This window comes from Oncorhynchus clarkii, chromosome 18 (genome assembly GCF_045791955.1).
Source record: "Oncorhynchus clarkii lewisi isolate Uvic-CL-2024 chromosome 18, UVic_Ocla_1.0, whole genome shotgun sequence".
Classification (NCBI taxonomy): Eukaryota; Metazoa; Chordata; class Actinopteri; order Salmoniformes; family Salmonidae; genus Oncorhynchus; species Oncorhynchus clarkii.
This window is the reverse complement of record NC_092164.1, coordinates 6016832-6039502: the sequence shown is the minus strand read 5'-3', so window position 1 is coordinate 6039502 and position 22671 is coordinate 6016832. Positions and strand designations below refer to the sequence as shown.

The following is a 22671-nucleotide window of genomic DNA, read 5'->3' as shown; positions in this document are numbered from 1 at the left end:
GCATTCTGCTAGTTAGCTAGCTTAGCTAAGTTGGTTACCTAGCCTGCCATCGATAAATCATGTTTGGCTAGCTGTCTACTAGCTAACGTTAGATAGCTAGTCATTATCGGTGGGCTAAATAAGGCCCGCTAGTGGTTGTTTTTCTTCGTTAAAACAACCGTCTTATATAGACTTTGTAACGTTAGACCGAAGAGTTAGCTAACTGTTAGTGAGCTAATATCAGGTGACTAGATATCACCCACCTACCAGTAAACATGTTGATTCTTTGTAGCTAACGTTAGCTAGCTAGGTTAAGTAACGTTGGATATCAGCTGATATGCTAGTTTAGTAGCTAGCTATGTAGGTAGTTCAGTTGGCAAGGTAGCCAACTATGCCACTATCTAGCTAACGTTAGCTAGATAAAAACTCTGTATGTCCCCCAAAGCTAGCTAACGTTATCTGGGTAGCTAGCTAACTTGTAATAATTTATAGTAGCTAGACCTTTTTGATTCTGCAGACGAAAAGGAGTGCTCTATGTACAGTAACGTTATGCTATATGATGCATTGATCGAGCCATTTCCACAAGCCATTTGATTTGGCATTTCAGATTTCTTTGGTGCAATAGCTTGCCATTATAGATCGTGCCAATTATTAACAATAGCCTAGTTTCGCAGCTGTACAGGTGTGTGTCTTTCTTCCTCATCTTCGTGTGGTTGTCAGTTTAATAAGAGTTAGTGAGCTACCTGCTGTCATTTCTCAAAATATATTGTGGAAATGCAGCACCTGACTCACAGAGAGCTGTGCAATGCCATTATGCCTGCTGTCATAAATGGGTCGTTGCTTTTCTGCAACCCAAAATGGGCCCAGTCTGATGTGTCAGCCCCATGACATTCCAGAGGTTCAGCCAGTAGATCTTTCACCAAATGAAATCCTCACGCAGGAGATTTGTCATAGATGTATTAGCCCTGTAACACCTCCCTATTCATATTCAGTGTTTTTGGCATGATGATTTCCATAAAGACGATTAGGTGTTCTTTGACAGTGAATAGAGGTTTTACATAATCAACTATCATAAGTAGTAAGTAGCCTTGGCTTGTGCAAGTGGAGCGGCTCATCTCCTGTTTCTGTATTGTGAGGCAGCTTGATGTACACTTACACCTTCTGGACAAGACGCTAGTCTATAGCAGGGCCTTTACCCGCAATCAATCTCCTTAACGCTGAGTGCCAAGCAGAGATGCATCAGGTCCCTATCATAGCTACATCATATAATACAGAGCCTTCTCTCTTCCCATCTGCTTGTTGTGACCCTGGGCGCCTCTCCACCCGTCCGCCCATACCTTGACTCCAGATAGAACCTGATGCTTGTGTTGCCTCTTTAGCTCTCCCCCTCCCTCCATCCTTACACAGGGACAGTTATGAGTCAGCACACAAGGGCTTGGATTAGTAGCCTGTGACAGTACAGCACTGAGCCTTCCGACAGTCAAGGCCAACGCATGGCCACACAACAATAGTAAGATCCTTAGTCTTTAGAAAATACATTTACACGCCCAGAGTGCCACTCTTATATCTTTGACAGAACTTGTCTGCAATGAATTATTCAGTGTATCAAACTGATGTTAAATCTGCACCGTTAGATAATGGTGGGTAGGTCTGAATTGGACATAACATAAATGTAGGCTACAACAACTGCACATACACAAACCTTTCAGTTTTTTGTTGCATGTAGTTTTGTGTAAATGTTGGTTGATGTCATACAACAATGTTTTCTAATACTTTTCTTTATTTGTCCCAATCAGGAACCATGGGAATCCCTCAAATAACCTGCCCCAGAAGGATGTCTTCATGAGCCACTCCTGGTTCCATCTGTTGCCCCAGCCTCTCTGAATCTGATTCAGTGTCTATGGCTCTGAATGACCGAGACAAATATGGAAATCTCGTTGGTGTTCAGTAGTAAAACTATGAAGGGTCTGAAAGGTTAGGATTCACAGTGAGCTTGCCTCACATCACACAGACCCCAGCCCATACTTCATCCAACTTTGAGAGTGAAATTGTAGTGCACTACAAAGTCCTCTTTATTGGAAGACAAAGATGCCATGTACTCTGAAGTCTCTGGTTGATGTGTGATATGCTCTAAGGTGTTGTGTACTAAACCAACTAGAACAATGAATGGAGGAAAGGACTGTAAGGGAGGGGTCTCAGAGGGGGTGGGGCATACAGCCCCTGTCCAGGTCCCTATTGGCTGGCATCGCAAGGTGGATCCAACTAACGGAGTCCTCTACATCAGGTAAGACCCATTGCAGTGCTCTGTTTTTTTTTGTAATGATACCACAATAATGCACTTCTATTTGGTTTGTAACCTACAGTCTTGGTGGGCTAGTATCATCTATCCAACCTGTGTGTTTCTTTCAGAGAGGTTGGGATAAAGTAACAGATACATTTCCTTATGAGACACTCATGTATATTAGACGATAAATGTTTTTCTTCTAAACATTAGTTTTGGTTTGTAACCTCCAGTCCCAGTGGCTCGGCGCTGTCCTGTCTAGACCAGGTGAAGAGCTACCTGCTCACAGACGGGACCTGCAAGTGTGGCCTGGAGTGCCCACTCATCCTCCCAAAGGTACGTTCACTAACCATCTTGGTTGTCCTGTCTGTCTCAGTCTTTAGCTAACCTAAATTGACTCTCTGAATGCGTAGCTGCCAAAGAAACACCACACAAAGCTTGAAGGGATACTTTGGGATTTTGTCAACAAGGCCCTTTATCTACTTCCCCAGAGTCAGCATGCTAGCAGAGTTAGCAACTGCGCTAGTAAGCAACTTCATTCAAACCGCACGCAGAGAAATAAAACTGGTATCCACAAGTTTATCAGACTCTGGGGAAGTGTCAGGCCTCATTTCCAATATCCCAAAGTATCCCTTTTAAGGGTGGAGATTAAGGTTTACTCCCAAGTGATGCAATGAACAGTTTTGTTAAACCTAGATATTCAATTAAACAGAGGCTGTTTTCCCACATATAGCAGGTTATATTTAAAAAAAACATATAGCAGGGTTATATTAAAAAAACATATAGCAGGGTTATATTAAAAAAACATATAGCAGGGTTATATTAAAAAAACATATAGTAGGCTATATTTTCTGCTGCATACAGTCTTAATTTATACTTTTTTTGTGTGTTGCGTTATATTGAAACTGAGACTGGGAAAGGAACTGCGTTCCTATTCAAGGCAAGGCCAATATGTATTCATATGCAAATGTGATGTGGTCTTCTGGAGAAGCAGGAGGCTTGGAGGAGGATATGACCTGACAAGTAGCGGACGTTCCATTTTTTACTGATGTTTACTTTATGTACTTGTGGATAAACGCCGCTCCTTTCACCAAGACAGGCCAGGTAACAGAGAGCTGACTCTCCTTTCCTCAGGTGTTTAACTTTGATCCGGGGGCTGCCGTTAAACAGAGGACGGCAGAGGACGTGAGGGCAGATGAAGACGTCACCAAGCTGTGTATCCATAAGAGAAAGCTGCTGGCTGTGGCCACTCTACACAAAACTATGGCGCTACCACACCCTGCTCTGACCCTTACCAGTCCCGGTGGAGGTACAAGTAAGTATCCTAGTGACTGTGTATCACTACTGTTTTGGTTGTTTTCCAATGATACATTTCTCACAGATTTCAGACTGTTTCATGGGTGATATAGAACAAGGTCAGAAAAAAAGGTGGACATTTTGAAATTGGCTTCACAGTGGCATTATACACTTTCAATGTTTTAAAGCTGAAAACTGCTACGTCTCTTTGCGGTATTACAAAAACAGAGATGATGCTTCAAACAAACAAACACTATTTATTTCACTCTGACATTGTATGAGCGATAAAACAATCAAGCCTTTTTTTCTCTCCCTCCACAGTGGTGAATCTCCTCTTCTCTTTCATCAACAATAACAGATGTCCTCAGGCAAACAGTGGTGCTGTTTCCTCTATTGCAGATTTCAGCTTGAACACTCATTTCACTTATCTTCCCCCTCAGGTTCAACATCAATGGCCCCGTCACATTCCACGAATCCCCGAGCAATACGGAATACATCTCACCAGTCACCGCTACCCAACTCTGTGGTTCCCAACTGCAAGAACCCTTTCAAAATGATGATGGCGGCTGCAGCAGGTCACCGGCACTTTCCCCAAGAGCTAGGAGGTCCACCCCAGCAGCTGGAGCTTTACCCTGGTTATCCCAACAGACAGCAGAGACTGAGCAGTGAGCCTGGGCCCATGTCTTCGTACTGTTCTGGCTATGGTAGCATGCTGAGTCCAGGGGGCCCCGGCTCCCAGCTCTATGGGCCCAGGGACGGGTCACCACTCCCCCCTAGCCTAAGGTCTGATCCTCTGGGGAGCCCAGATGGGTTTAGAAACAACCCCTGTGGCTTCCCTGGAGCCACCAGCTCCAGCCCCATCCACGGGGCCAACAGAACGCCTCTCTCCCCACCAGGGATGCTCCTCCACGGTTCTCCGACTGGGACCCAGACGTCCTGCGCTATGGCAGGAAGGACTAGCACACCCCTCTCCCCTACCGCCACTGCCAAAAGCCCAGTCATGATGAAGAAGCCTGTGTGTAACTTCCCCAGATCCCCCAGTATGGATATTTCCATACGACCACCGTTTCACCTCAATACACAGCCCAGCGCCCCACACCCTGGCCCCCCGTCTGCCATACCTCTCTCCTGTACCCTCCAGAAAAAGCAGATGACCTCTGAAAAGGACCCGTTAGGCATCCTAGACCCCATCCCCAGCAAGCCTAGCATCAGTATCAGCCAGACAAACTCCAAAACAAACTCCAACTTCCACCCTAGTGTCCACTCCTCTCAGGTACCAATGATGAATGTAAACATGAACAACCACCCTCCTCCCGCCATTGTCCCCTTGCCAAGCAACCTCCCTCTCCCCACTGTCAAACCCGGCCCAGTGGGCCACAGCCATGGAGGTCACATGCAGAGGACTCAACATCAGACCTCCATAACCACCTCCATGTCCCCCTCTCCCGTCACCTCCCCAGTCCACATGTCAGGCCCTGTCCTGGGCAGCAGGATGGAGGCCTCTCCCCAGCGCTCTCGCTCCTCCTCCACCTCCTCGGACCATGGGAGCTTTGCCATGCCCTCAGGCCCCAGTCAGGGTCCGTGTGGCGGGATGAAGGCTCCTCCTCGCTCCCCCCGGCCCGCCATGCCCTCCAGCCCCTCCTCTGCCAAGCCTGACTCACACCCACTCCACCAATACAAAGACCTACCCAGTCAGCTGCTGGTTGAGATGAGTAACCAGAACGCTATCAACACCCAGCACAACAACCCCGGCATGTACCCCCCTGCCACCTCCTCTGGCCCCTCCATCGCTGCTCCTCACCAGGCCCAGAACCAGAAGGGACAGAACCACCCAGGACTGTTAGGGATGCCCCTCAACCAGATCGTGAACCAGCAGAATGCTGCGTCTTTCCCCGCCAGCAGCCTACTGTCAGCAGCAGCCAAAGCACAGCTAGCAAATCAAAACAAACACGGTGACAACAGCAGTGAGACTGGCAGTAGAGGTGGAGGCCCAGGTAGGGTTGATGGTAATGGTGGTATTAGTGGAGTTGGGCATCCCAGTGGCCCTCTCAGCGGCATAGAGAGGCCCAGTAGCAGCACTTTAAACCCCATGCTTCCCCCTAACCCCACCATGCCCTCCACTGCGGAAGCAGCAGCAGCAGGGGGCCAGAGCGGTCGGGCTGCCCTCCGGGACAAGCTCATGGCCCAGCAGAGAGACAGAGGAGACCCCCTGCTCCGTAAGCGCAAGCAGCAGCCGCCAGTCCCACCACCGCCCAACAACCCCCTCAACCACCACGACAGCATGGTCTTCAACATGCTCAACAAGTCTCCTAACATGGGTGGAGGTCCAGGTCCCAGGCTACCACTACCAAGCTCAGCAGAACAGCTGAGGAAAGTGGCCCGGCTTGGGGGCCTACAGACCAACACCTCCATGGCCCAGCTGCTTCAGTCCATGAGCAACCACAACAACCACCATAACCAGCACCAAGGCCCTGTAGGCCCCCCAGGACCTGGTCAGATGCACTACAGCGATGTGGCTGGGATCATGCCTCCTGGAGCCTCCCAGCAGCAGAGCCTACTGGCCCAACAGAGGATGCTAGGCCAAGGGGAGGGTCAAGGTATGTACTGCCGGAGTATGGACTCTGGAGGCCCTCATTCTCACAGCCCTCGGTTCCCAGGGTTGATGAACCAGATCCAGGCCAATTCGTTGGTGAACTGTGGCCCTCTGGGGCCCGGTGGACAAGTGGGCCTTGGCCCAGGGAACATGCCCCTGAGCCACCATCCTAACACTAACCCACCACCACTGTCCCACCCAAGTCAACATCCACATCCGCAGCAGCAGCACAGTCACCTTCACGCTGCGCTGGGAAGGACTAGTATGTCAGGAATGACACTCGGCAACAATGATGGGAGTTGTGGTCCAATCATCTCGGAGCCAGGTGAGCTACTGAGAGAAACGCACACTTTGTTCGATGATCGCGCTTTGCTCTGTGATGGTGTGTGAGTTTGATAAATCCACCTAGATGGCCTTTGAGTTGAACGACAGTCTTTAGTCTCTCGTAGAGAGTGTACGTTGAGAGGCTGGCCCTCATGTTTGTATAATCATTGTGGCTTCTCTCTTTATTAGCATGCTAGTTGCAGTGCTCAGCTCAGTGGCAGAATAACATGAAAACATATTTTTTTCTCCCTCCTTTTTAAGAAACAAGCTCTTGACCAGATATAGTGAAGAGCTGGTGTGAGCTGGCTGGTAGCTATAGTAACGCTTGCTTCTGAATGGAGGCCTGGGTGAAGCCTTTGGAGAAGGGTTGTGTTCCTTCATTAGCCTTATTATGTGTCTGCTCTGATATAGGCCTAACTGAATAGATACTTTTTTTCCTTTGGCCCACTGTGTTACACATGGCTGTATTTGGCCTACTGTTGTGTGAACACGATAGCAGGAAATAATGCTAAATACTATAAGATATGGCATATGTTTATCAGGAAGCATAGTGGCTATCTTTCATCTCTTTGTGGACTGCTAGCCTATCTCCCTTAAATGGGTTCATTCCAACCAAGCACTTCTCTTCTCCTACCTCATGCCCAGACAGCTCCCCCTCCCCAGCCACCACCATCCAAGCATCCAGCCCTGCCTCTGACCCCATCCCCCTGCCTAGGCCATTAAATCACATCCCTTCCTCAACCCCCAGTCTTCTTCCAGGCTGCAACCTCTGAAATAAGCCACGGCTCAGACAGCACCACCAATCACACCGTTCCCATAGCAACCTCCCCGGCAACCATCACCACTATATCATAGCAGTGCAGCCACACTGGTTGAGCACTGCGGAGGCTAGTGGGAAGGGAGGGGAGGCTAGTGGGAAGGGAGGGGAGGCTAGTGGGAAGGGAGGGGAGGCTAGTGGGAGGGGAGGCTAGTGGGAGGGGAGGCTAGTGGGAGGGGAGGCTAGTGGGGGAGCTGGGGAGGGAGGCAGGCTAGTGAGAGTGGAGGGGAGGCGAGTGGCGTCTAGTGGGGGGAGGTGAGGAGCTTGGGAGGGGAGGCTAGTGAGAGGTGAGGCTGAGGCAGAGGCTGGTGAGAGGAGGAGAGGAGCTAGACTGGTGAGAGGAGGAGAGGAGCTATACTGGTGAGAGGAGCTAGACTGGTGAGAGGAGGAGAGGAGCTAGACTGGTGAGAGGAGCTAGACTGGTGAGAGGAGCTAGACTGGTGAGAGGAGCTAGACTGGTGAGAGGAGGAGAGGAGCTAGACTGGTGAGAGGAGGAGAGGAGCTAGACTGGTGCGAGGAGGAGAGGAGCTAGACTGGTGAGAGGAGCTAGACTGGTGAGAGGAGCTAGACTGGTGAGAGGAGCTAGACTGGTGAGAGGAGCTAGACTGGTGAGAGGAGCTAGACTGGTGAGAGGAGGAGAGGAGCTAGACTGGTGAGAGGAGGAGAGGAGCTAGACTGGGGAGAGGAGGAGAGGAGCTAGACTGGGGAGAGGAGGGGAGCTAGTGAGCGAGGAGGAACTAGACTAGTGAGAGGAGGGGAGCTAGTGAGCGAGGAGGAGCTAGACTAGTGAGGGGAGCTAGTGAGCGAAGAGGAGAGGAGCTAGACTGGGGAGAGGAGGAGAGGAGCTAGACTGGGGAGAGGAGGAGAGGAGCTAGACTGGGGAGAGGAGGAGAGGAGCTAGACTGGGGAGAGGAGGGGAGCTAGTGAGCGAGGAGGAACTAGACTAGTGAGAGGAGGGGAGCTAGTGAGCGAGGAGGAGCTAGACTAGTGAGGGGAGCTAGTGAGCGAAGAGGAGAGGAGCTAGACTAGTGAGAGGAGGGGAGGTAGTAAGCGAGGAGGAGAGGAGCTAGACTAGTGAGAGGAGAGGAGCTAGTGAGCGAGGAGGAGCTAGACTAGTGAGAGTAGGGGAGCTAGACTAGTGAGAGGAGAAGAGCTAACCTAGTGAGAGGAGAGGAGCTAGACTAGTGAGAGGAGAGGAGCTAGACTAGTGAGAGGAGAGGAGCTAGACTAGTGAGAGGAGAGGAGCTAGACTAGTGAGAGGAGAGGAGCTAGACTGGGGAGAGGAGGAGAGGAGCTAGACTGGGGAGAGGAGGGGAGCTAGTGAGCGAGGAGGAACTAGACTAGTGAGAGGAGGGGAGCTAGTGAGCGAGGAGGAGCTAGACTAGTGAGGGGAGCTAGTGAGCGAAGAGGAGAGGAGCTAGACTAGTGAGAGGAGGGGAGGTAGTAAGCGAGGAGGAGAGGAGCTAGACTAGTGAGAGGAGGGGAGCTAGTGAGCGAGGAGGAGCTAGACTAGTGAGAGTAGGGGAGCTAGACTAGTGAGAGGAGAAGAGCTAACCTAGTGAGAGGAGAGGAGCTAGACTAGTGAGAGGAGAGGAGCTAGACTAGTGAGAGGAGAGGAGCTAGACTAGTGAGAGGAGAGGAGCTAGACTAGTGAGAGGAGAGGAGCTAGACTAGTGAGAGGAGAGGAGCTAGACTAGTGAGAGGAGAGGAGCTAGACTAGTGAGAGGAGAGGAGCTAGACTAGTGAGAGGAGAGGAGCTAGACTAGTGAGAGGAGAGGAGCTAGACTAGTGAGAGGAGAGGAGCTAGACTAGTGAGAAGAGCTAGACTAGTGAGAGGAGAGGAGCTAGACTAATGAGAGGAGAGGGGCTAGACTAGTGAGAGGAGAGGGGCTAGACTAGTGAGAGGAGAGGGGCTAGACTAGTGAGAGGAGAGGGGCTAGACTAGTGAGAGGAGAGGGGCTAGACTAGTGAGAGGAGAGGGGCTAGACTAGTGAGAGGAGAGGGGCTAGACTAGTGAGAGGAGAGGGGCTAGACTAGTGAGGGGAGAGGAGCTAGACTAGTGAGAGGAGAGGGGCTAGTGAGAGGAGAGGAGCTAGACTAGTGAGAGGAGAGGAACTAGACTAGTGAGAGGAGGGGAGCTAGTGAGCGAGGAGGAGAGGAGCTAGACTAGTGAGAGGACGGGAGCTAGTGAGCGAGGAGGAGAGGAGCTAGACTAGTGAGAGGAGAGGAGCTAGACTAGTGAGAGGAGAGGGGCTAGTGAGAGGAGAGGCGCTAGACTAGTGAGAGGAGAGGAACTAGACTAGTGAGAGGAGGGGAGCTAGTGAGCGAGGAGGAGAGGAGCTAGACTAGTGAGAGGACGGGAGCTAGTGAGCGAGGAGGAGAGGAGCTAGACTAGTGAGAGGAGAGGAACTAGACTAGTGAGAGGAGAGGGGCTAGACTAGTGAGAGGAGAGGGGCTAGACTAGTGAGAGGAGAGGGGCTAGACTAGTGAGAGGAGAGGGGCTAGACTAGTGAGAGGAGAGGAGCTAGACTAGTGAGATTAGGGGAGCTAGTGAGCGAGGAGGAGAGGAGCTAGACTAGTGAGAGGAGAGGAGCTAGACTAGTGAGAGGAGAGGAACTAGACTAGTGAGAGGGGGGGAGCTAGTGAGCGAGGAGGAGAGGAGCTAGACTAGTGAGAGGAGAGGAGCTAGACTAGTGGGAGGAGAGGAGCTAGACTAGTGAGAGGAGCTAGACTAGTGAGAGGAGAGGAACTAGACTAGTGAGAGGAGGGGAGCTAGTGAGCGAGGAGGAGAGGAGCTAGACTAGTGAGAGGACGGGAGCTAGTGAGCGAGGAGGAGCTAGACTAGTGAGAGGAGAGGAACTAGACTAGTGAGAGGAGAGGGGCTAGACTAGTGAGAGGAGAGGGGCTAGACTAGTGAGAGGAGAGGGGCTAGACTAGTGAGAGGAGAGGGGCTAGACTAGTGAGAGGAGAGGGGCTAGACTAGTGAGAGGAGAGGAGCTAGACTAGTGAGAGGAAAGGAGCTAGACTAGTGAGAGGAGAGGAACTAGACTAGTGAGAGGAGGGGAGCTAGTGAGCGTGGAGGAGAGGAGCTAGACTAGTGAGAGGACGGGAGCTAGTGAGCGAGGAGGAGAGGAGCTAGACTAGTGAGAGGAGAGGAACTAGACTAGTGAGAGGAGAGGGGCTAGACTAGTGAGAGGAGAGGGGCTAGACTAGTGAGAGGAGAGGAGCTAGACTAGTGAGATTAGGGGAGCTAGTGAGCGAGGAGGAGAGCTAGTGAGCGAGGAGGAGAGGAGCTAGACTAGTGAGAGGAGAGGAACTAGACTAGTGAGAGGGGGGGAGCTAGTGAGCGAGGAGGAGAGGAGCTAGACTAGTGAGAGGAGAGGAGCTAGACTAGTGAGAGGAGAGGAGCTAGACTAGTGAGAGGAGCTAGACTAGTGAGAGGAGAGGAGCTAGACTAGTGAGAGGAGAGGAGCTAGACTAGTGAGAGGAGAGGAACTAGACTAGTGAGAGGAGGGGAGCTAGTGAGCGAGGAGGAGAGGAGCTAGACTAGTGAGAGGACGGGAGCTAGTGAGCGAGGAGGAGCTAGACTAGTGAGAGGAGAGGAACTAGACTAGTGAGAGGAGAGGAACTAGACTAGTGAGAGGAGAGGGGCTAGACTAGTGAGAGGAGAGGGGCTAGACTAGTGAGAGGAGAGGGGCTAGACTAGTGAGAGGAGAGGGGCTAGACTAGTGAGAGGAGAGGAGCTAGACTAGTGAGAGGAGAGGAGCTAGACTAGTGAGAGGAAAGGAGCTAGACTAGTGAGAGGAGAGGAACTAGACTAGTGAGAGGAGGGGAGCTAGTGAGCGTGGAGGAGAGGAGCTAGACTAGTGAGAGGACGGGAGCTAGTGAGCGAGGAGGAGAGGAGCTAGACTAGTGAGAGGAGAGGAACTAGACTAGTGAGAGGAGAGGGGCTAGACTAGTGAGAGGAGAGGGGCTAGACTAGTGAGAGGAGAGGGGCTAGACTAGTGAGAGGAGAGGAGCTAGACTAGTGAGAGGAGGGGAGCTAGTGAGCGAGGAGGAGAGCTAGTGAGCGAGGAGGAGAGGAGCTAGACTAGTGAGAGGAGAGGGGCTAGACTAGTGAGAGGAGAGGAGCTAGACTAGTGAGAGGAGAGGAGCTAGACTAGTGAGAGTAGGGGAGCTAGACTAGTGAGAGGAGGGGAGCTAGTGAGCGAGGAGGAGCTAGACTAGTGAGAGGAGAGGAACTAGACTAGTGAGAGGAGAGGGGCTAGACTAGTGAGAGGAGAGGGGCTAGACTAGTGAGAGGAGAGGGGCTAGACTAGTGAGAGGAGAGGGGCTAGACTAGTGAGAGGAGAGGAGCTAGACTAGTGAGAGGAAAGGAGCTAGACTAGTGAGAGGAGAGGAACTAGACTAGTGAGAGGAGGGGAGCTAGTGAGCGTGGAGGAGAGGAGCTAGACTAGTGAGAGGACGGGAGCTAGTGAGCGAGGAGGAGAGGAGCTAGACTAGTGAGAGGAGAGGAACTAGACTAGTGAGAGGAGAGGGGCTAGACTAGTGAGAGGAGAGGGGCTAGACTAGTGAGAGGAGAGGGGCTAGACTAGTGAGAGGAGAGGGGCTAGACTAGTGAGAGGAGAGGGGCTAGACTAGTGAGAGGAGAGGAGCTAGACTAGTGAGATTAGGGGAGCTAGTGAGCGAGGAGGAGAGCTAGTGAGCGAGGAGGAGTGGAGCTAGACTAGTGAGAGGAGAGGAACTAGACTAGTGAGAGGGGGGGAGCTAGTGAGCGAGGAGGAGAGCTAGTGAGCGAGGAGGAGAGGAGCTAGACTAGTGAGAGGAGAGGGGCTAGACTAGTGAGAGGAGAGGAGCTAGACTAGTGAGAGGAGAGGAGCTAGACTAGTGAGAGTAGGGGAGCTAGACTAGTGAGCGAGGAGGAGAGCTAGTGAGCGAGGAGGAGAAGAGCTAGTGAGCGAGGAGGAGAGGAGCTAGACTAGTGAGAGGACGGGAGCTAGTGAGGAGGAGAAAATAGACCTGTGAGGAGTGGAGAACAGTACTACAGCCTAAGCCATCAGGCTCTCCAGTTTATTTGTTCAATTACAAGAATTTCCATTATCCCACTCTTCTTCCATCATTTGGCTCAGAATTGAGTTACCCCTCTGACCTGTCTTCTCCAGGCAGTTAAGGTGTGGAATTTCCCTGATTTGAGAATAACAATGAACAGTATTATTCTTCCACCCCAACAGGAGACCCATCTAACCTCGTAAACTGCAGCATGACCAGCCTCCAGCCCCACGTCATCAACAGCTCCAGCGGTGGTACCCAGGTGTTCCAGCAGCGTCATGCCCAGCAGCAGCAGCTTCATCAGGGCATTCAGCGGGCCATGCAGGGCCTCCCTCCTGGCTACCAGGGCTCACAGCAACCTGGCTTCCCTGAAAACAACAACTCCTCCAACGCCCACCCTATGGCCTGCCTGTTCCAGAACTTCCAGGTTAGTCTGTCTGTTTGAAGGGTGTGTTCAGTGACGTGAAACGCTCTGAGCGTTGCAGATAGAAATAGAATGAATAGAGATGACAAGATTATCTGCTTCACTCTTCACTACGGGTGGATGATCTACATGATATATTCCGTCCTCCTTCTCTGACATGCTAGGAGTGATAATGACACGTTTTCAGTTTTCTCTCAATGAACTTTACGTCTGTGTTGTTTCAGGGGTGTTTGCCAGACAACAGCATTTCAGTCCCTCACTCACAGATGATCTCTCAGTCTGGTATGACATCACTTCCTGAGTCTCAGGGGATGCTGTCACACACCCAGTTTGGTGTCAGCCAACAGGAGATGCAACAGACTCAGGGAGAGGGGCTTCCCCCAGGGATGCACGGCTCTGATAGGCTACCCAGCGGAGAGGTGGAGTCTGTAGATGCCATCTACAGGGCTGTGGTGGATGCGGCCAGTAAAGGAATGCATGTAGTCATCACCACCACGGTTAGTGGCACTACCCAGTCCAGCCCGGTACCCACTCTCAGCACCATGACTGCCTTCACTAACTCCGTAGGGGAGCCGGTCAGCATCAACCACAACCTCCCTCACAGCCATGCTGCAGTCAGCCATAGTGGCCACCTGGTGGCGCACCAGGAGGGGGAGCAGACACCGACCCTGAGCCAACAGCCCAGACCCAGGCAGGTCAGAGCAGGACGGCCCCGGAAGCACTCTGGTCAGGGGAAGAGTACTGTTAGCATCCCCGAGGGTCAGGGAGCACTTCCAGAGGCCTCCCACCAGGACTACTTCAGATCCCCAGGCCATGGCACCCCCAGGGGGCAGTGGGAAGGCGAGACTGGGTACTCCGGAAGTCTGGACAGAGGTCACACGGCATGGGGCGGTGAGGAGTTCCTAGAGTGCTCCACTCATGTCCGCAGCAGCCCCTGTATGGAGAGACCTGGGAGTCTTGCTCCTGCACCCCCCTGTCCAGCCGACAGCTCCCCCCACGAAGGTCACCACCACTCTCTCCCCGTCTCCTCAGACAAGGCCTTCCTGGAGGATGGATTCAACCGCTTCAACAACTGCAATCGGACGGCCGTGAACATCGTTAACTACAAAGAGAGGTTGGATCAGACTGTGGAGAGATGCGCCCATATGAACGGAGGTGGCGTCGGACCCCCCCAGGTCCAGTTCTCTCTACGGGGGTACGGTGTGTCTGACCCCCTCGGCCCCCCCAGACAGGGGGACCTAACCGGGGACGACCAGTCTCCCAGCTCCTCCACCAGCCTGGAGGGTCCGTTGGTTAAAGAGTACGTGGGCCACTACAACGGGCACTTCAACGGAGGCTGTGCCCCCAGCCCGTCTGACACCAAGTCCCTGAGCAGCGAGGAGGACCTGAGGCAGCCGGACAGCCCATCGTCAGAGATGCTCCACTATAGACCCAGGACGTTTAACATGGGGGATCTGGTCTGGGGACAGGGCTTTAAAGGGTTCCCATCCTGGCCTGGTAAACTGTCAGGGGAGGAGGCGGGGCACAACCATCACCATGGCAGCCTGCAGCTCAGAGAGGACAGCAAGGTGAGATGTCTTCAGAGACAGGTGAAAGAGAAATACACACCCACAAATCTAGTTTTCTTTCACTATTTACTTGACTTTTGTACCTTTTTAGATGAAAGTAACTCTCTGCGATCACTACTTCTGCTACTGATGGTCATGTTGATGGGACCTAGTCAGGCTTTTGGTCCTATTCTTAGACCCAACATAATGTCTGACATCTGTTATTACCCCAGGTGGAGACGGAGAAGCTGACAACACTGTCTGACATCTGTTATTACCCCAGGTGGAGACGGAGAAGCTGACAACACTGTCTGACATCTGTTATTACCCCAGGTGGAGACGGAGAAGCTGACAACACTGTCTGACATCTGTTATTACCCCAGGTGGAGACGAAGAAGCTGAACACTGTCTAACATCTGTTATTACCCCAGGTGGAGACGAAGAAGCTGAACACTGTCTGACATCTGTTATTACCCCAGGTGGAGACGGAGAAGCTGACAACACTGTCTGACATCTGTTATTACCCCAGGTGGAGACGGAGAAGCTGACAACACTGTCTGACATCTGTTATTACCCCAGGTGGAGACGGAGAAGCTGACAACACTGTCTGACATCTGTTATTACCCCAGGTGGAGACGGAGAAGCTGACAACACTGTCTGACATCTGTTATTACCCCAGGTGGAGACGGAGAAGCTGACAACACTGTCTGACATCTGTTATTACCCCAGGTGGAGACGGAGAAGCTGACAACGCTGTCTGACATCTGTTATTACCCCAGGTGGAGACGGAAAAGCTGACAACACTGTCTGACATCTGTTATTACCCCAGGTGGAGACGGAGAAGCTGAAAACACTGTCTGACATCTGTTATTACCCCAGGTGGAGACGGAGAAGCTGAAAACACTGTCTGACATCTATTATTACCCCAGGTGGAGACGGAGAAGCTGAAAACACTGACACATGACCTAGAGGCCCTTGACAGAGCGACCAAGAGGAACAGAAAGTAAGTTTTATATTGCTGTAGGATGGATGGTACTGGACATGTGATTATTTACATCAGTGTGTATGTGGAACCAGTTTCTCCTGTGTTTTAAAAAGATGAACAGATGTGTTTTATTTGCTCTATTTTAAGAGTGGAATTCCATTCTAGAATGTTGATGGGCCAGGTTTGTTCCATCCTGGCTGGTTAGTTCCATCCTGGCTGGTTAGTTCTATCCTGGCTGGCTAGTTCCATCCTGGCTGGTTAGTTCCATCCTGGCTGGCTAGTTCCATCCTGGCTGGCTAGTTCCATCCTGGCTGGCTGCTCTGTTTTGAGGAGAGGATACCACTGACTACTGAATCACCTGTCTGTACTCTCTGTCCCACTCTGAGCCCTGGTCAAAGTAATGCACTGAATAGGGTGTTTTTGGCACTGCTGCTTCCCTGATGATGCCCTGGCTGGCTAGTCATTACCCCCCGATGATGCCCTGGCTGGCTAGTCATTACCCCTGATGATGCCCTGGCTGGCTAGTCATTACCCCTGATGATGCCCTGGCTGTCTAGTCATTACCCCTGATGATGCCCTGGCTGGCTAGTCATTACCCCTGATGATGATGCCCTGGCTGGCTAGTCATTACCCCCTGATGATGATGATGCCCTGGCTGGCTCGTCATTACCCCCTGATGATGCCCTGGCAGGATAGTCATTACTCCTTATGATGCCCTGGCTGGCTAGTCATTACCCCTGATGATGCCCTGGTGCTGCCCTGGCAGGATAGTCATTACTCCTTATGCTGCCCTGGCTGGCTAGTCATTACCCCCTGCTGATGCTGCCCTGGCTGGCTAGTCATTACCCCTTGGTGTTGCCCTGGCTGGCTAGTCATTACCCCCTGTTGATGCCCTGGCTGGCTAGTCATTACCCCCTGTTGATGCCCTGGCTGGCTAGTCATTACCCCCTGATGATGCCCTGGCTGGCTAGTCATTACCCCCTGCTGTTGCCCTGGCTGGCTAGTCATTACCCCCTGTTGATGCCCTGGTGTTGCCCTGGCTGGCTAGTCATTACCCCCTGTTGATGCCCTGGTGTTGCCCTGGCTGGCTAGTCATTACCCCCTGGATGCCCTGGCTGGCTAGTCATTATCCCCTGGATGCCCTGGCTGGCTAGTCATTACCCCCTGGCGTTGCCCTGGCTGGCTAGCCATTACCCCCTGTTGATGCCCTGGTGTTGCCCTGGCTGGCTAGTCATTACCCCCTGTTGATGCCCTGGTGTTGCCCTGGCTGGCTAGTCATTATCCCCCGGATGCCCTGGCTGGCTAGTCATTATCCCCTGGATGCCCTGGCTGGCTAGTCATTACCCCCTGGCGTTGCCCTGGCTGGCTAGTCATTACCCCCTGGCGTTGCCCTGGCTGGCTAGCCATTACCCCCTGTTGATGCCCTGGTGTTGCCCTGGCCTGCTAGTCATTACCCCCTGTATGCCCTGGCTGGCTAGTCATTACCCCCTGTATGCCCTGGCAGGCTAGTCATTACCCCCTGGATGCCCTGGCAGGCTAGTCATTACCCCCTGGATGCCCTGGCTGGCTAGTCATTACCCCCTGATGATGATGATGCCCTGGCTGGCTCGTCATTACCCCCTGATGATGCCCTGGCAGGATAGTCATTACTCCTTATGATGCCCTGGCTGGCTAGTCATTACCCCTGATGATGCCCTGGTGCTGCCCTGGCAGGATAGTCATTACTCCTTATGCTGCCCTGGCTGGCTAGTCATTACCCCCTGCTGATGCTGCCCTGGCTGGCTAGTCATTACCCCTTGGTGTTGCCCTGGCTGGCTAGTCATTACCCCCTGTTGATGCCCTGGCTGGCTAGTCATTACCCCCTGTTGATGCCCTGGCTGGCTAGTCATTACCCCCTGATGATGCCCTGGCTGGCTAGTCATTACCCCCTGCTGTTGCCCTGGCTGGCTAGTCATTACCCCCTGTTGATGCCCTGGTGTTGCCCTGGCTGGCTAGTCATTACCCCCTGTTGATGCCCTGGTGTTGCCCTGGCTGGCTATTCATTACCCCCTGGATGCCCTGGCTGGCTAGTCATTATCCCCTGGATGCCCTGGCTGGCTAGTCATTACCCCCTGGCGTTGCCCTGGCTGGCTAGCCATTACCCCCTGTTGATGCCCTGGTGTTGCCCTGGCTGGCTAGTCATTACCCCCTGTTGATGCCCTGGTGTTGCCCTGGCTGGCTAGTCATTATCCCCCGGATGCCCTGGCTGGCTAGTCATTATCCCCTGGATGCCCTGGCTGGCTAGTCATTAACCCCTGGCGTTGCCCTGGCTGGCTAGTCATTACCCCCTGGCGTTGGCCTGGCTGGCTAGCCATTACCCCCTGTTGATGCCCTGGTGTTGCCCTGGCCTGCTAGTCATTACCCCCTGTATGCCCTGGCTGGCTAGTCATTACCCCCTGTATGCCCTGGCAGGCTAGTCATTACCCCCTGGATGCCCTGGCAGGCTAGTCATTACCCCCTGGATGCCCTGGCTGGCTAGTCATTACCCCCTTGATGCCCTGGCAGGCTAGTCATTACCCCCTGGATGCCCTGGCCGGCTAGTCATTACCCCCTGATGATGAAAAACCTCCTCCACTGCACCTGTTCTCTCTCTCTCTCACACACACACACACAGCGCTTACCTTAGCTCTTCTCCCTCAATGTTCTGTAAAAATGTACCTGGACCACAGTCAGTGTCATTGCTTACAGTTCATGTTATAATTGCATACTTTATCCCTGCGTAGCAGGAGGCAGAGTTGAACAAATCTATTCATGTTTTTGTCCAAAGCGAAAAAGAAAACGCTGAGTATTTAGGTATGGACTTATTGATGTTTCTGAGACATGATTTTGTTTTCATTGTTCCCAACAGAGCTGGGAAGTTGAATAATCATTTAGAAGCTGCTATACATGAGGCCATGAGTGAGCTGGACAAGATGTCAGGGACTGTGAGTATACTAGTACCATCTAGAAAGATTAGAACACCATGCTCTCGCAGATGGCCTCTCCTCTCTGTCTCCCTCTGCCCTCCTTCTCTCTCCCTCTGCCCTCCTTCTCTCTCCCTCTGCCCCTCCTTCTCTCTCCCTCTGCCCCTCCTTCTCTCTCCCTCTGCCCCTCCGCCTCTCTCCCTCTGCCCCTCCTCCTCTCTCCCTCTGCCCCTCCTCCTCTCTCCCTCTGCCCCTCCTCCTCCCTCCCTCTGCCCCTCCCTCCCTCTGCCCCTCCTCCTCTCTCCCTCTGCCCCTCCTCCTCTCTCCCTCTGCCCCTCCTCCTCTCTCCCTCTGCCCCTTCTCCTCTCTCCCTCTGCCCCTCCTCCTCTCTCCCTCTGCCCCTCCTCCTCTCTCCCTCTGCCCCTCCTCCTCTCTCCCTCTGCCCCTCTACCTCTCTCCCTCTACCCCCATCCCTCTACCTCTCTCCCTCTGCCCCTCTACCTCTCTCCTTCTACCTCTCTCCCTTTGCCCCTCCTGTCTCCCTCTACTCCCTCCCTCCCTCTCTAGACTGTCCCCCAGGCTAAGCTGAGCAGAACTAAGACTACAGCCACTGTTGATCAAAGAGCTGTCTCTGTGTCAGCTGGGAGACACCTCACACACACACCCCAGTCAGAGGATTACATAAACAAGCTGCAACAACCCCTCAACCAGCACCACATTTCAATTTGAAAAGGATTCACTGTGCTGTTAATGCATCTTGCTGCCTTTCCTCTGAATTCAGACAGGCGAAATATGAAACCAGACACTTTGAGTGGAAAAGAGGACAGCTTAGTCAGATTAGGATGTCTGTGGAGTTCTGTCTGAACTCAGGTGCTATTAAACACTGTAGAATGTACTCTACTACCCGCACAAGCCAACAGAGACTGGGTTGTTTGGTTGCTATTAATACATCTTCTATTGTCTTCTCTGTCCTTAGGTTAGGGTTAAATGTTAAGGTTAAAAGTTAGGGTTTGGGTTAAAAAATAAATGTCATACCTGGGTATACAGTCTGATTATACCACGACTGTCAGCCAATCAGCATTCAGGGCCGGAACCACCCAGTTAAATTAGAGCCCTGGCCATGCATTAATGTATTATGTCTTCTCTGTCCTCAGGTTCATCAGATCCCTTCCAGAGACAGACAGGTGAAGCTGCCCAAGCCCAAGAGGAGAAAGATCTCCAGATAACGTTGAATGTGTTTGGTCAGCTAATGACAGTCCAGTATCTAGCCAGTGCCCAGCCTTGGAACAACGGTTCAGACCGCCCCCGCCGCGACCTTTGAACTCCAACCAGGTGCTACAATATGGATAGTCGTGGTACATTATCGTCCCACGACCTCCCTAGCTGACTGACATTGAAAGTCCTGGAAAAGACAAACAAAAATATGACAGTTTTGAATTTCAACTGTAAAAAACAACGGTTGTAATTTGTCTACAGCTAGCTGAATGACAACTATTTTTTCTAGAATAACGTATAAAAAACCTGATAGAAGAAAAATACTACATTGTAAAGAAGATAGACAGTCCAAATATTTCTGATACATTTTCAATATGTATATAGGTAATACGGAAGATTTCATGAATATTAAGAAACGTATGTAAATGTTGTACACTGGTAATGTACAACATACTTAATAATGCACATGTGAACTTGTATTGTACAAAGCAGCAGCAGCAGAAGTGCACCGATGTCCTGGTTTTTATTCAGCACACGCAGACGTTCTGACTGTATGCAAGGGACATGTAAAGACGAGATACATACAGCCGGAAGCTTTTACATGGTGATGTTATAGACCTGCTGTTTATTGGATTGACCAGCAGGGTCTGTATTCAGAAAGCATTCGGGGAGTAGGAGTGCTGATCACGGATCAGTTTCACTTTTAATATTATAATGAATAAGATGACATATACAGAGGGGGGCCTGCTACTAGATCATCACTGGCAGTAGGATCAGGTCCCCCCCCACCTTGTCCACATCATCTTAATTAGGATCTAAGAGGGGCGAGACTGATCCTAGTTCAGCACCCCCAACTCTGAGACGCTTTCTGAATCCAGACCCAGGAGAAACGGGCTTCACTTCAACACCACTAAGTGGTTGTTCATTTTATGCGTTTTAAAAACAGAGTCAACTTTACCAGCTGAAAGGCTTTCTGTTTCTACGGTTACCATAGAAACAGGATGATTGGAATGAAGCATCCTTCTAATTCCAGGATCTCAACCTACTAAAACCACAGACTGTTGTCAAATACCAGTCAGCTGTTTTTGCATCATTTAAATGTTCTTTTTGATGTGATTTTATTTTTCTTAATATCATTTTCAAACAGTGTCATCATTTTATCACACAGCTATAGCTTTAGATCACGTAACCAACCACAAGCATATGACGTAAGAGTGGATTGTGAAAATAACACTAACTGCCTGAGGTAAAATGGTGGAAAAGAGTTCATCCTACAATTTAGGGGCCTTATGTGTAGTTTATTTGTTATAAATTATTTATGTACAGTATTTCATATTTATTTTAAGCTTTACAATATTCTAGATGGCAATAATACAACCGAGAGTTATAAACTCAAAGCCTTACGTGTTTATTTGACACAGAAATATGCTGTATTCAGTTTAGCCATTAACCTGACTGTTTTTCAGTTTGATTTCAAATGTGTTCTTTTTGGATCCCGTGACGTTGTGTCCTACTGTGTTTTTCCCTTCTGCTAGCTATCTCTTCTGTCGTGTTTGTTACAGTAGATCATGTCCTGAAGAGGTCATTGACTGCCTCCTTCCAGAAAGTTAAGGTGGCGTATCTCCAGTCTCTGGGGACCATCCTTATTTATAAGCATAAGGTCTGAAAAGGCTTTACTATATATTTAGGCAGCATGCGATCTTTAAAAACAAATTATGATTCAGAATCAACTTTTAACAACCTAAATGATTCATTAAAATCAGTGCAGATAGTACAATAATAGTTAAAAGGATAGAAGAAACGTTTAAAATGCATAATGGGCAGTATGTCATATTAGTATGGAAAGAAAGAAGTGTCGGTTTGGGCCTTCAGGCCGAGCCCTGTCGGTTTGGGCCTTCAGGCCGAGCCCTGTCGGTTTGGGCCTTCAGGCCGAGCCCTGTCGGTTTGGGCCTTCAGGCCGAGCCCTGTCGGTTTGGGCCTTCAGGCCGAGCCCTGTCGGTTTGGGCCTTCAGGCCGAGCCCTGTCGGTTTGGGCCTTCAGGCCGAGCCCTGTCGGTTTGGGCCTTCAGGCCGAGCCCTGACGGTTTGGGCCTTCAGGCCGAGCCCTGTCAGTGCTGTCGTGGAGTTGTTTAGTAGAGAAATCACTACTGAATACAATTCCAATAGAAGTGTGTTAATCGGAGACTGTCCCCATATAGAACAGCTTCACTACGTTTTGTGCTGATGAGATTTGGATGCGTTTTATTGCCCCATTGAAAACAGACTTGTTATATTCACTACAGCGTGTTGTGTGCAATACAAATAAGTTACATCATAAATCATTAAAACAACTTCAGAACGTCAACCTTTAAAAAATATAAAAAATTATAATCTGTGTAACCGTTCATGTTATTCAAACCATGTCTAGATGGATCAACTGTAATTCACTCCAGACAGAAAAGTATTTCACTCTACTTCTAGAAAAGTATTCATGCTTTTAATGAAGCCTTTCCCAAATACTCTTGAGAGCAGTCGAGAGAACACGTGAAGTTCCTTCTGCCCTTGTGCAACGACCGACAGACCCAGTCAGTCTCATGTTCAAACCCCATGTTGTATAACGTCTTTTCACTTTTACCTTTCTGTTGTCGGTCAAATGGTCAGTGCAGCACAATTTATTCACACGTGTGTGTGTGTGTGTGTGTGTGTGTGCGTGTGTGTGTGTGTGTGTGTGTTTTATTTTTGGAGGTGTGTGTGTGTGCTGTTTTTCTTACCCTTGCTTGCTCTTTGAATCTTTATTTGTGTGTTATTAACATGTTGCTGTTGTCAGTGTTGTTTTTTCCACATGTAACTAAGTTCTCACTAATGTGTGTGTGTGTGTGTGTGTGTGTGTGTGTACTTTACAAAAGTAGACTACTTTGTAAAGTGTGTTGTGCACTTGATGTCATTTGTTGCATTGTGGGTGCTAGGACAAATAGTGTGAAGTTCCATATTTTCTCATTGTTTGGCGTTGTCTATTATTTCATGTCAGCAGCCGTTTTTTATTTTGTAAATATTGTAAACATGACAGGTCATACAGTGATGTAACGTTTGAACAATGTTGCACAGATGTTTTAAGATATTAAAAACTGGTCACTCCTACTTTAATTATCTGGCGTTTAAGTGCACTCTTATTGAACCTTTTATGTATTGATACACATGATACTGTTTTAAACGTTCATGCACATCCAATCGTCACATTCTA

General features: G+C 50.7%; 1 protein-coding gene across 1 annotated transcript; it reads left to right on the top strand.

Moving 5' to 3' along the window:
* The first annotated feature begins 1837 nt into the window (after positions 1 to 1837).
* LOC139372925 (methyl-CpG-binding domain protein 5-like) lies at positions 1838 to 22119 on the top strand. The gene is made up of 9 exons (XM_071112797.1): positions 1838 to 2263; positions 2494 to 2596; positions 3395 to 3575; positions 3997 to 6474; positions 12522 to 12766; positions 12988 to 14331; positions 15240 to 15313; positions 18183 to 18258; positions 19392 to 22119. The coding sequence occupies exons 1-9, from the start codon at positions 2142 to 2144 to the stop codon at positions 19461 to 19463; spliced, it is 4695 nt and encodes a 1564-aa protein (XP_070968898.1). The 5' UTR covers positions 1838 to 2141; the 3' UTR covers positions 19464 to 22119.
* The last annotated feature ends 552 nt before the right edge of the window (positions 22120 to 22671 follow it).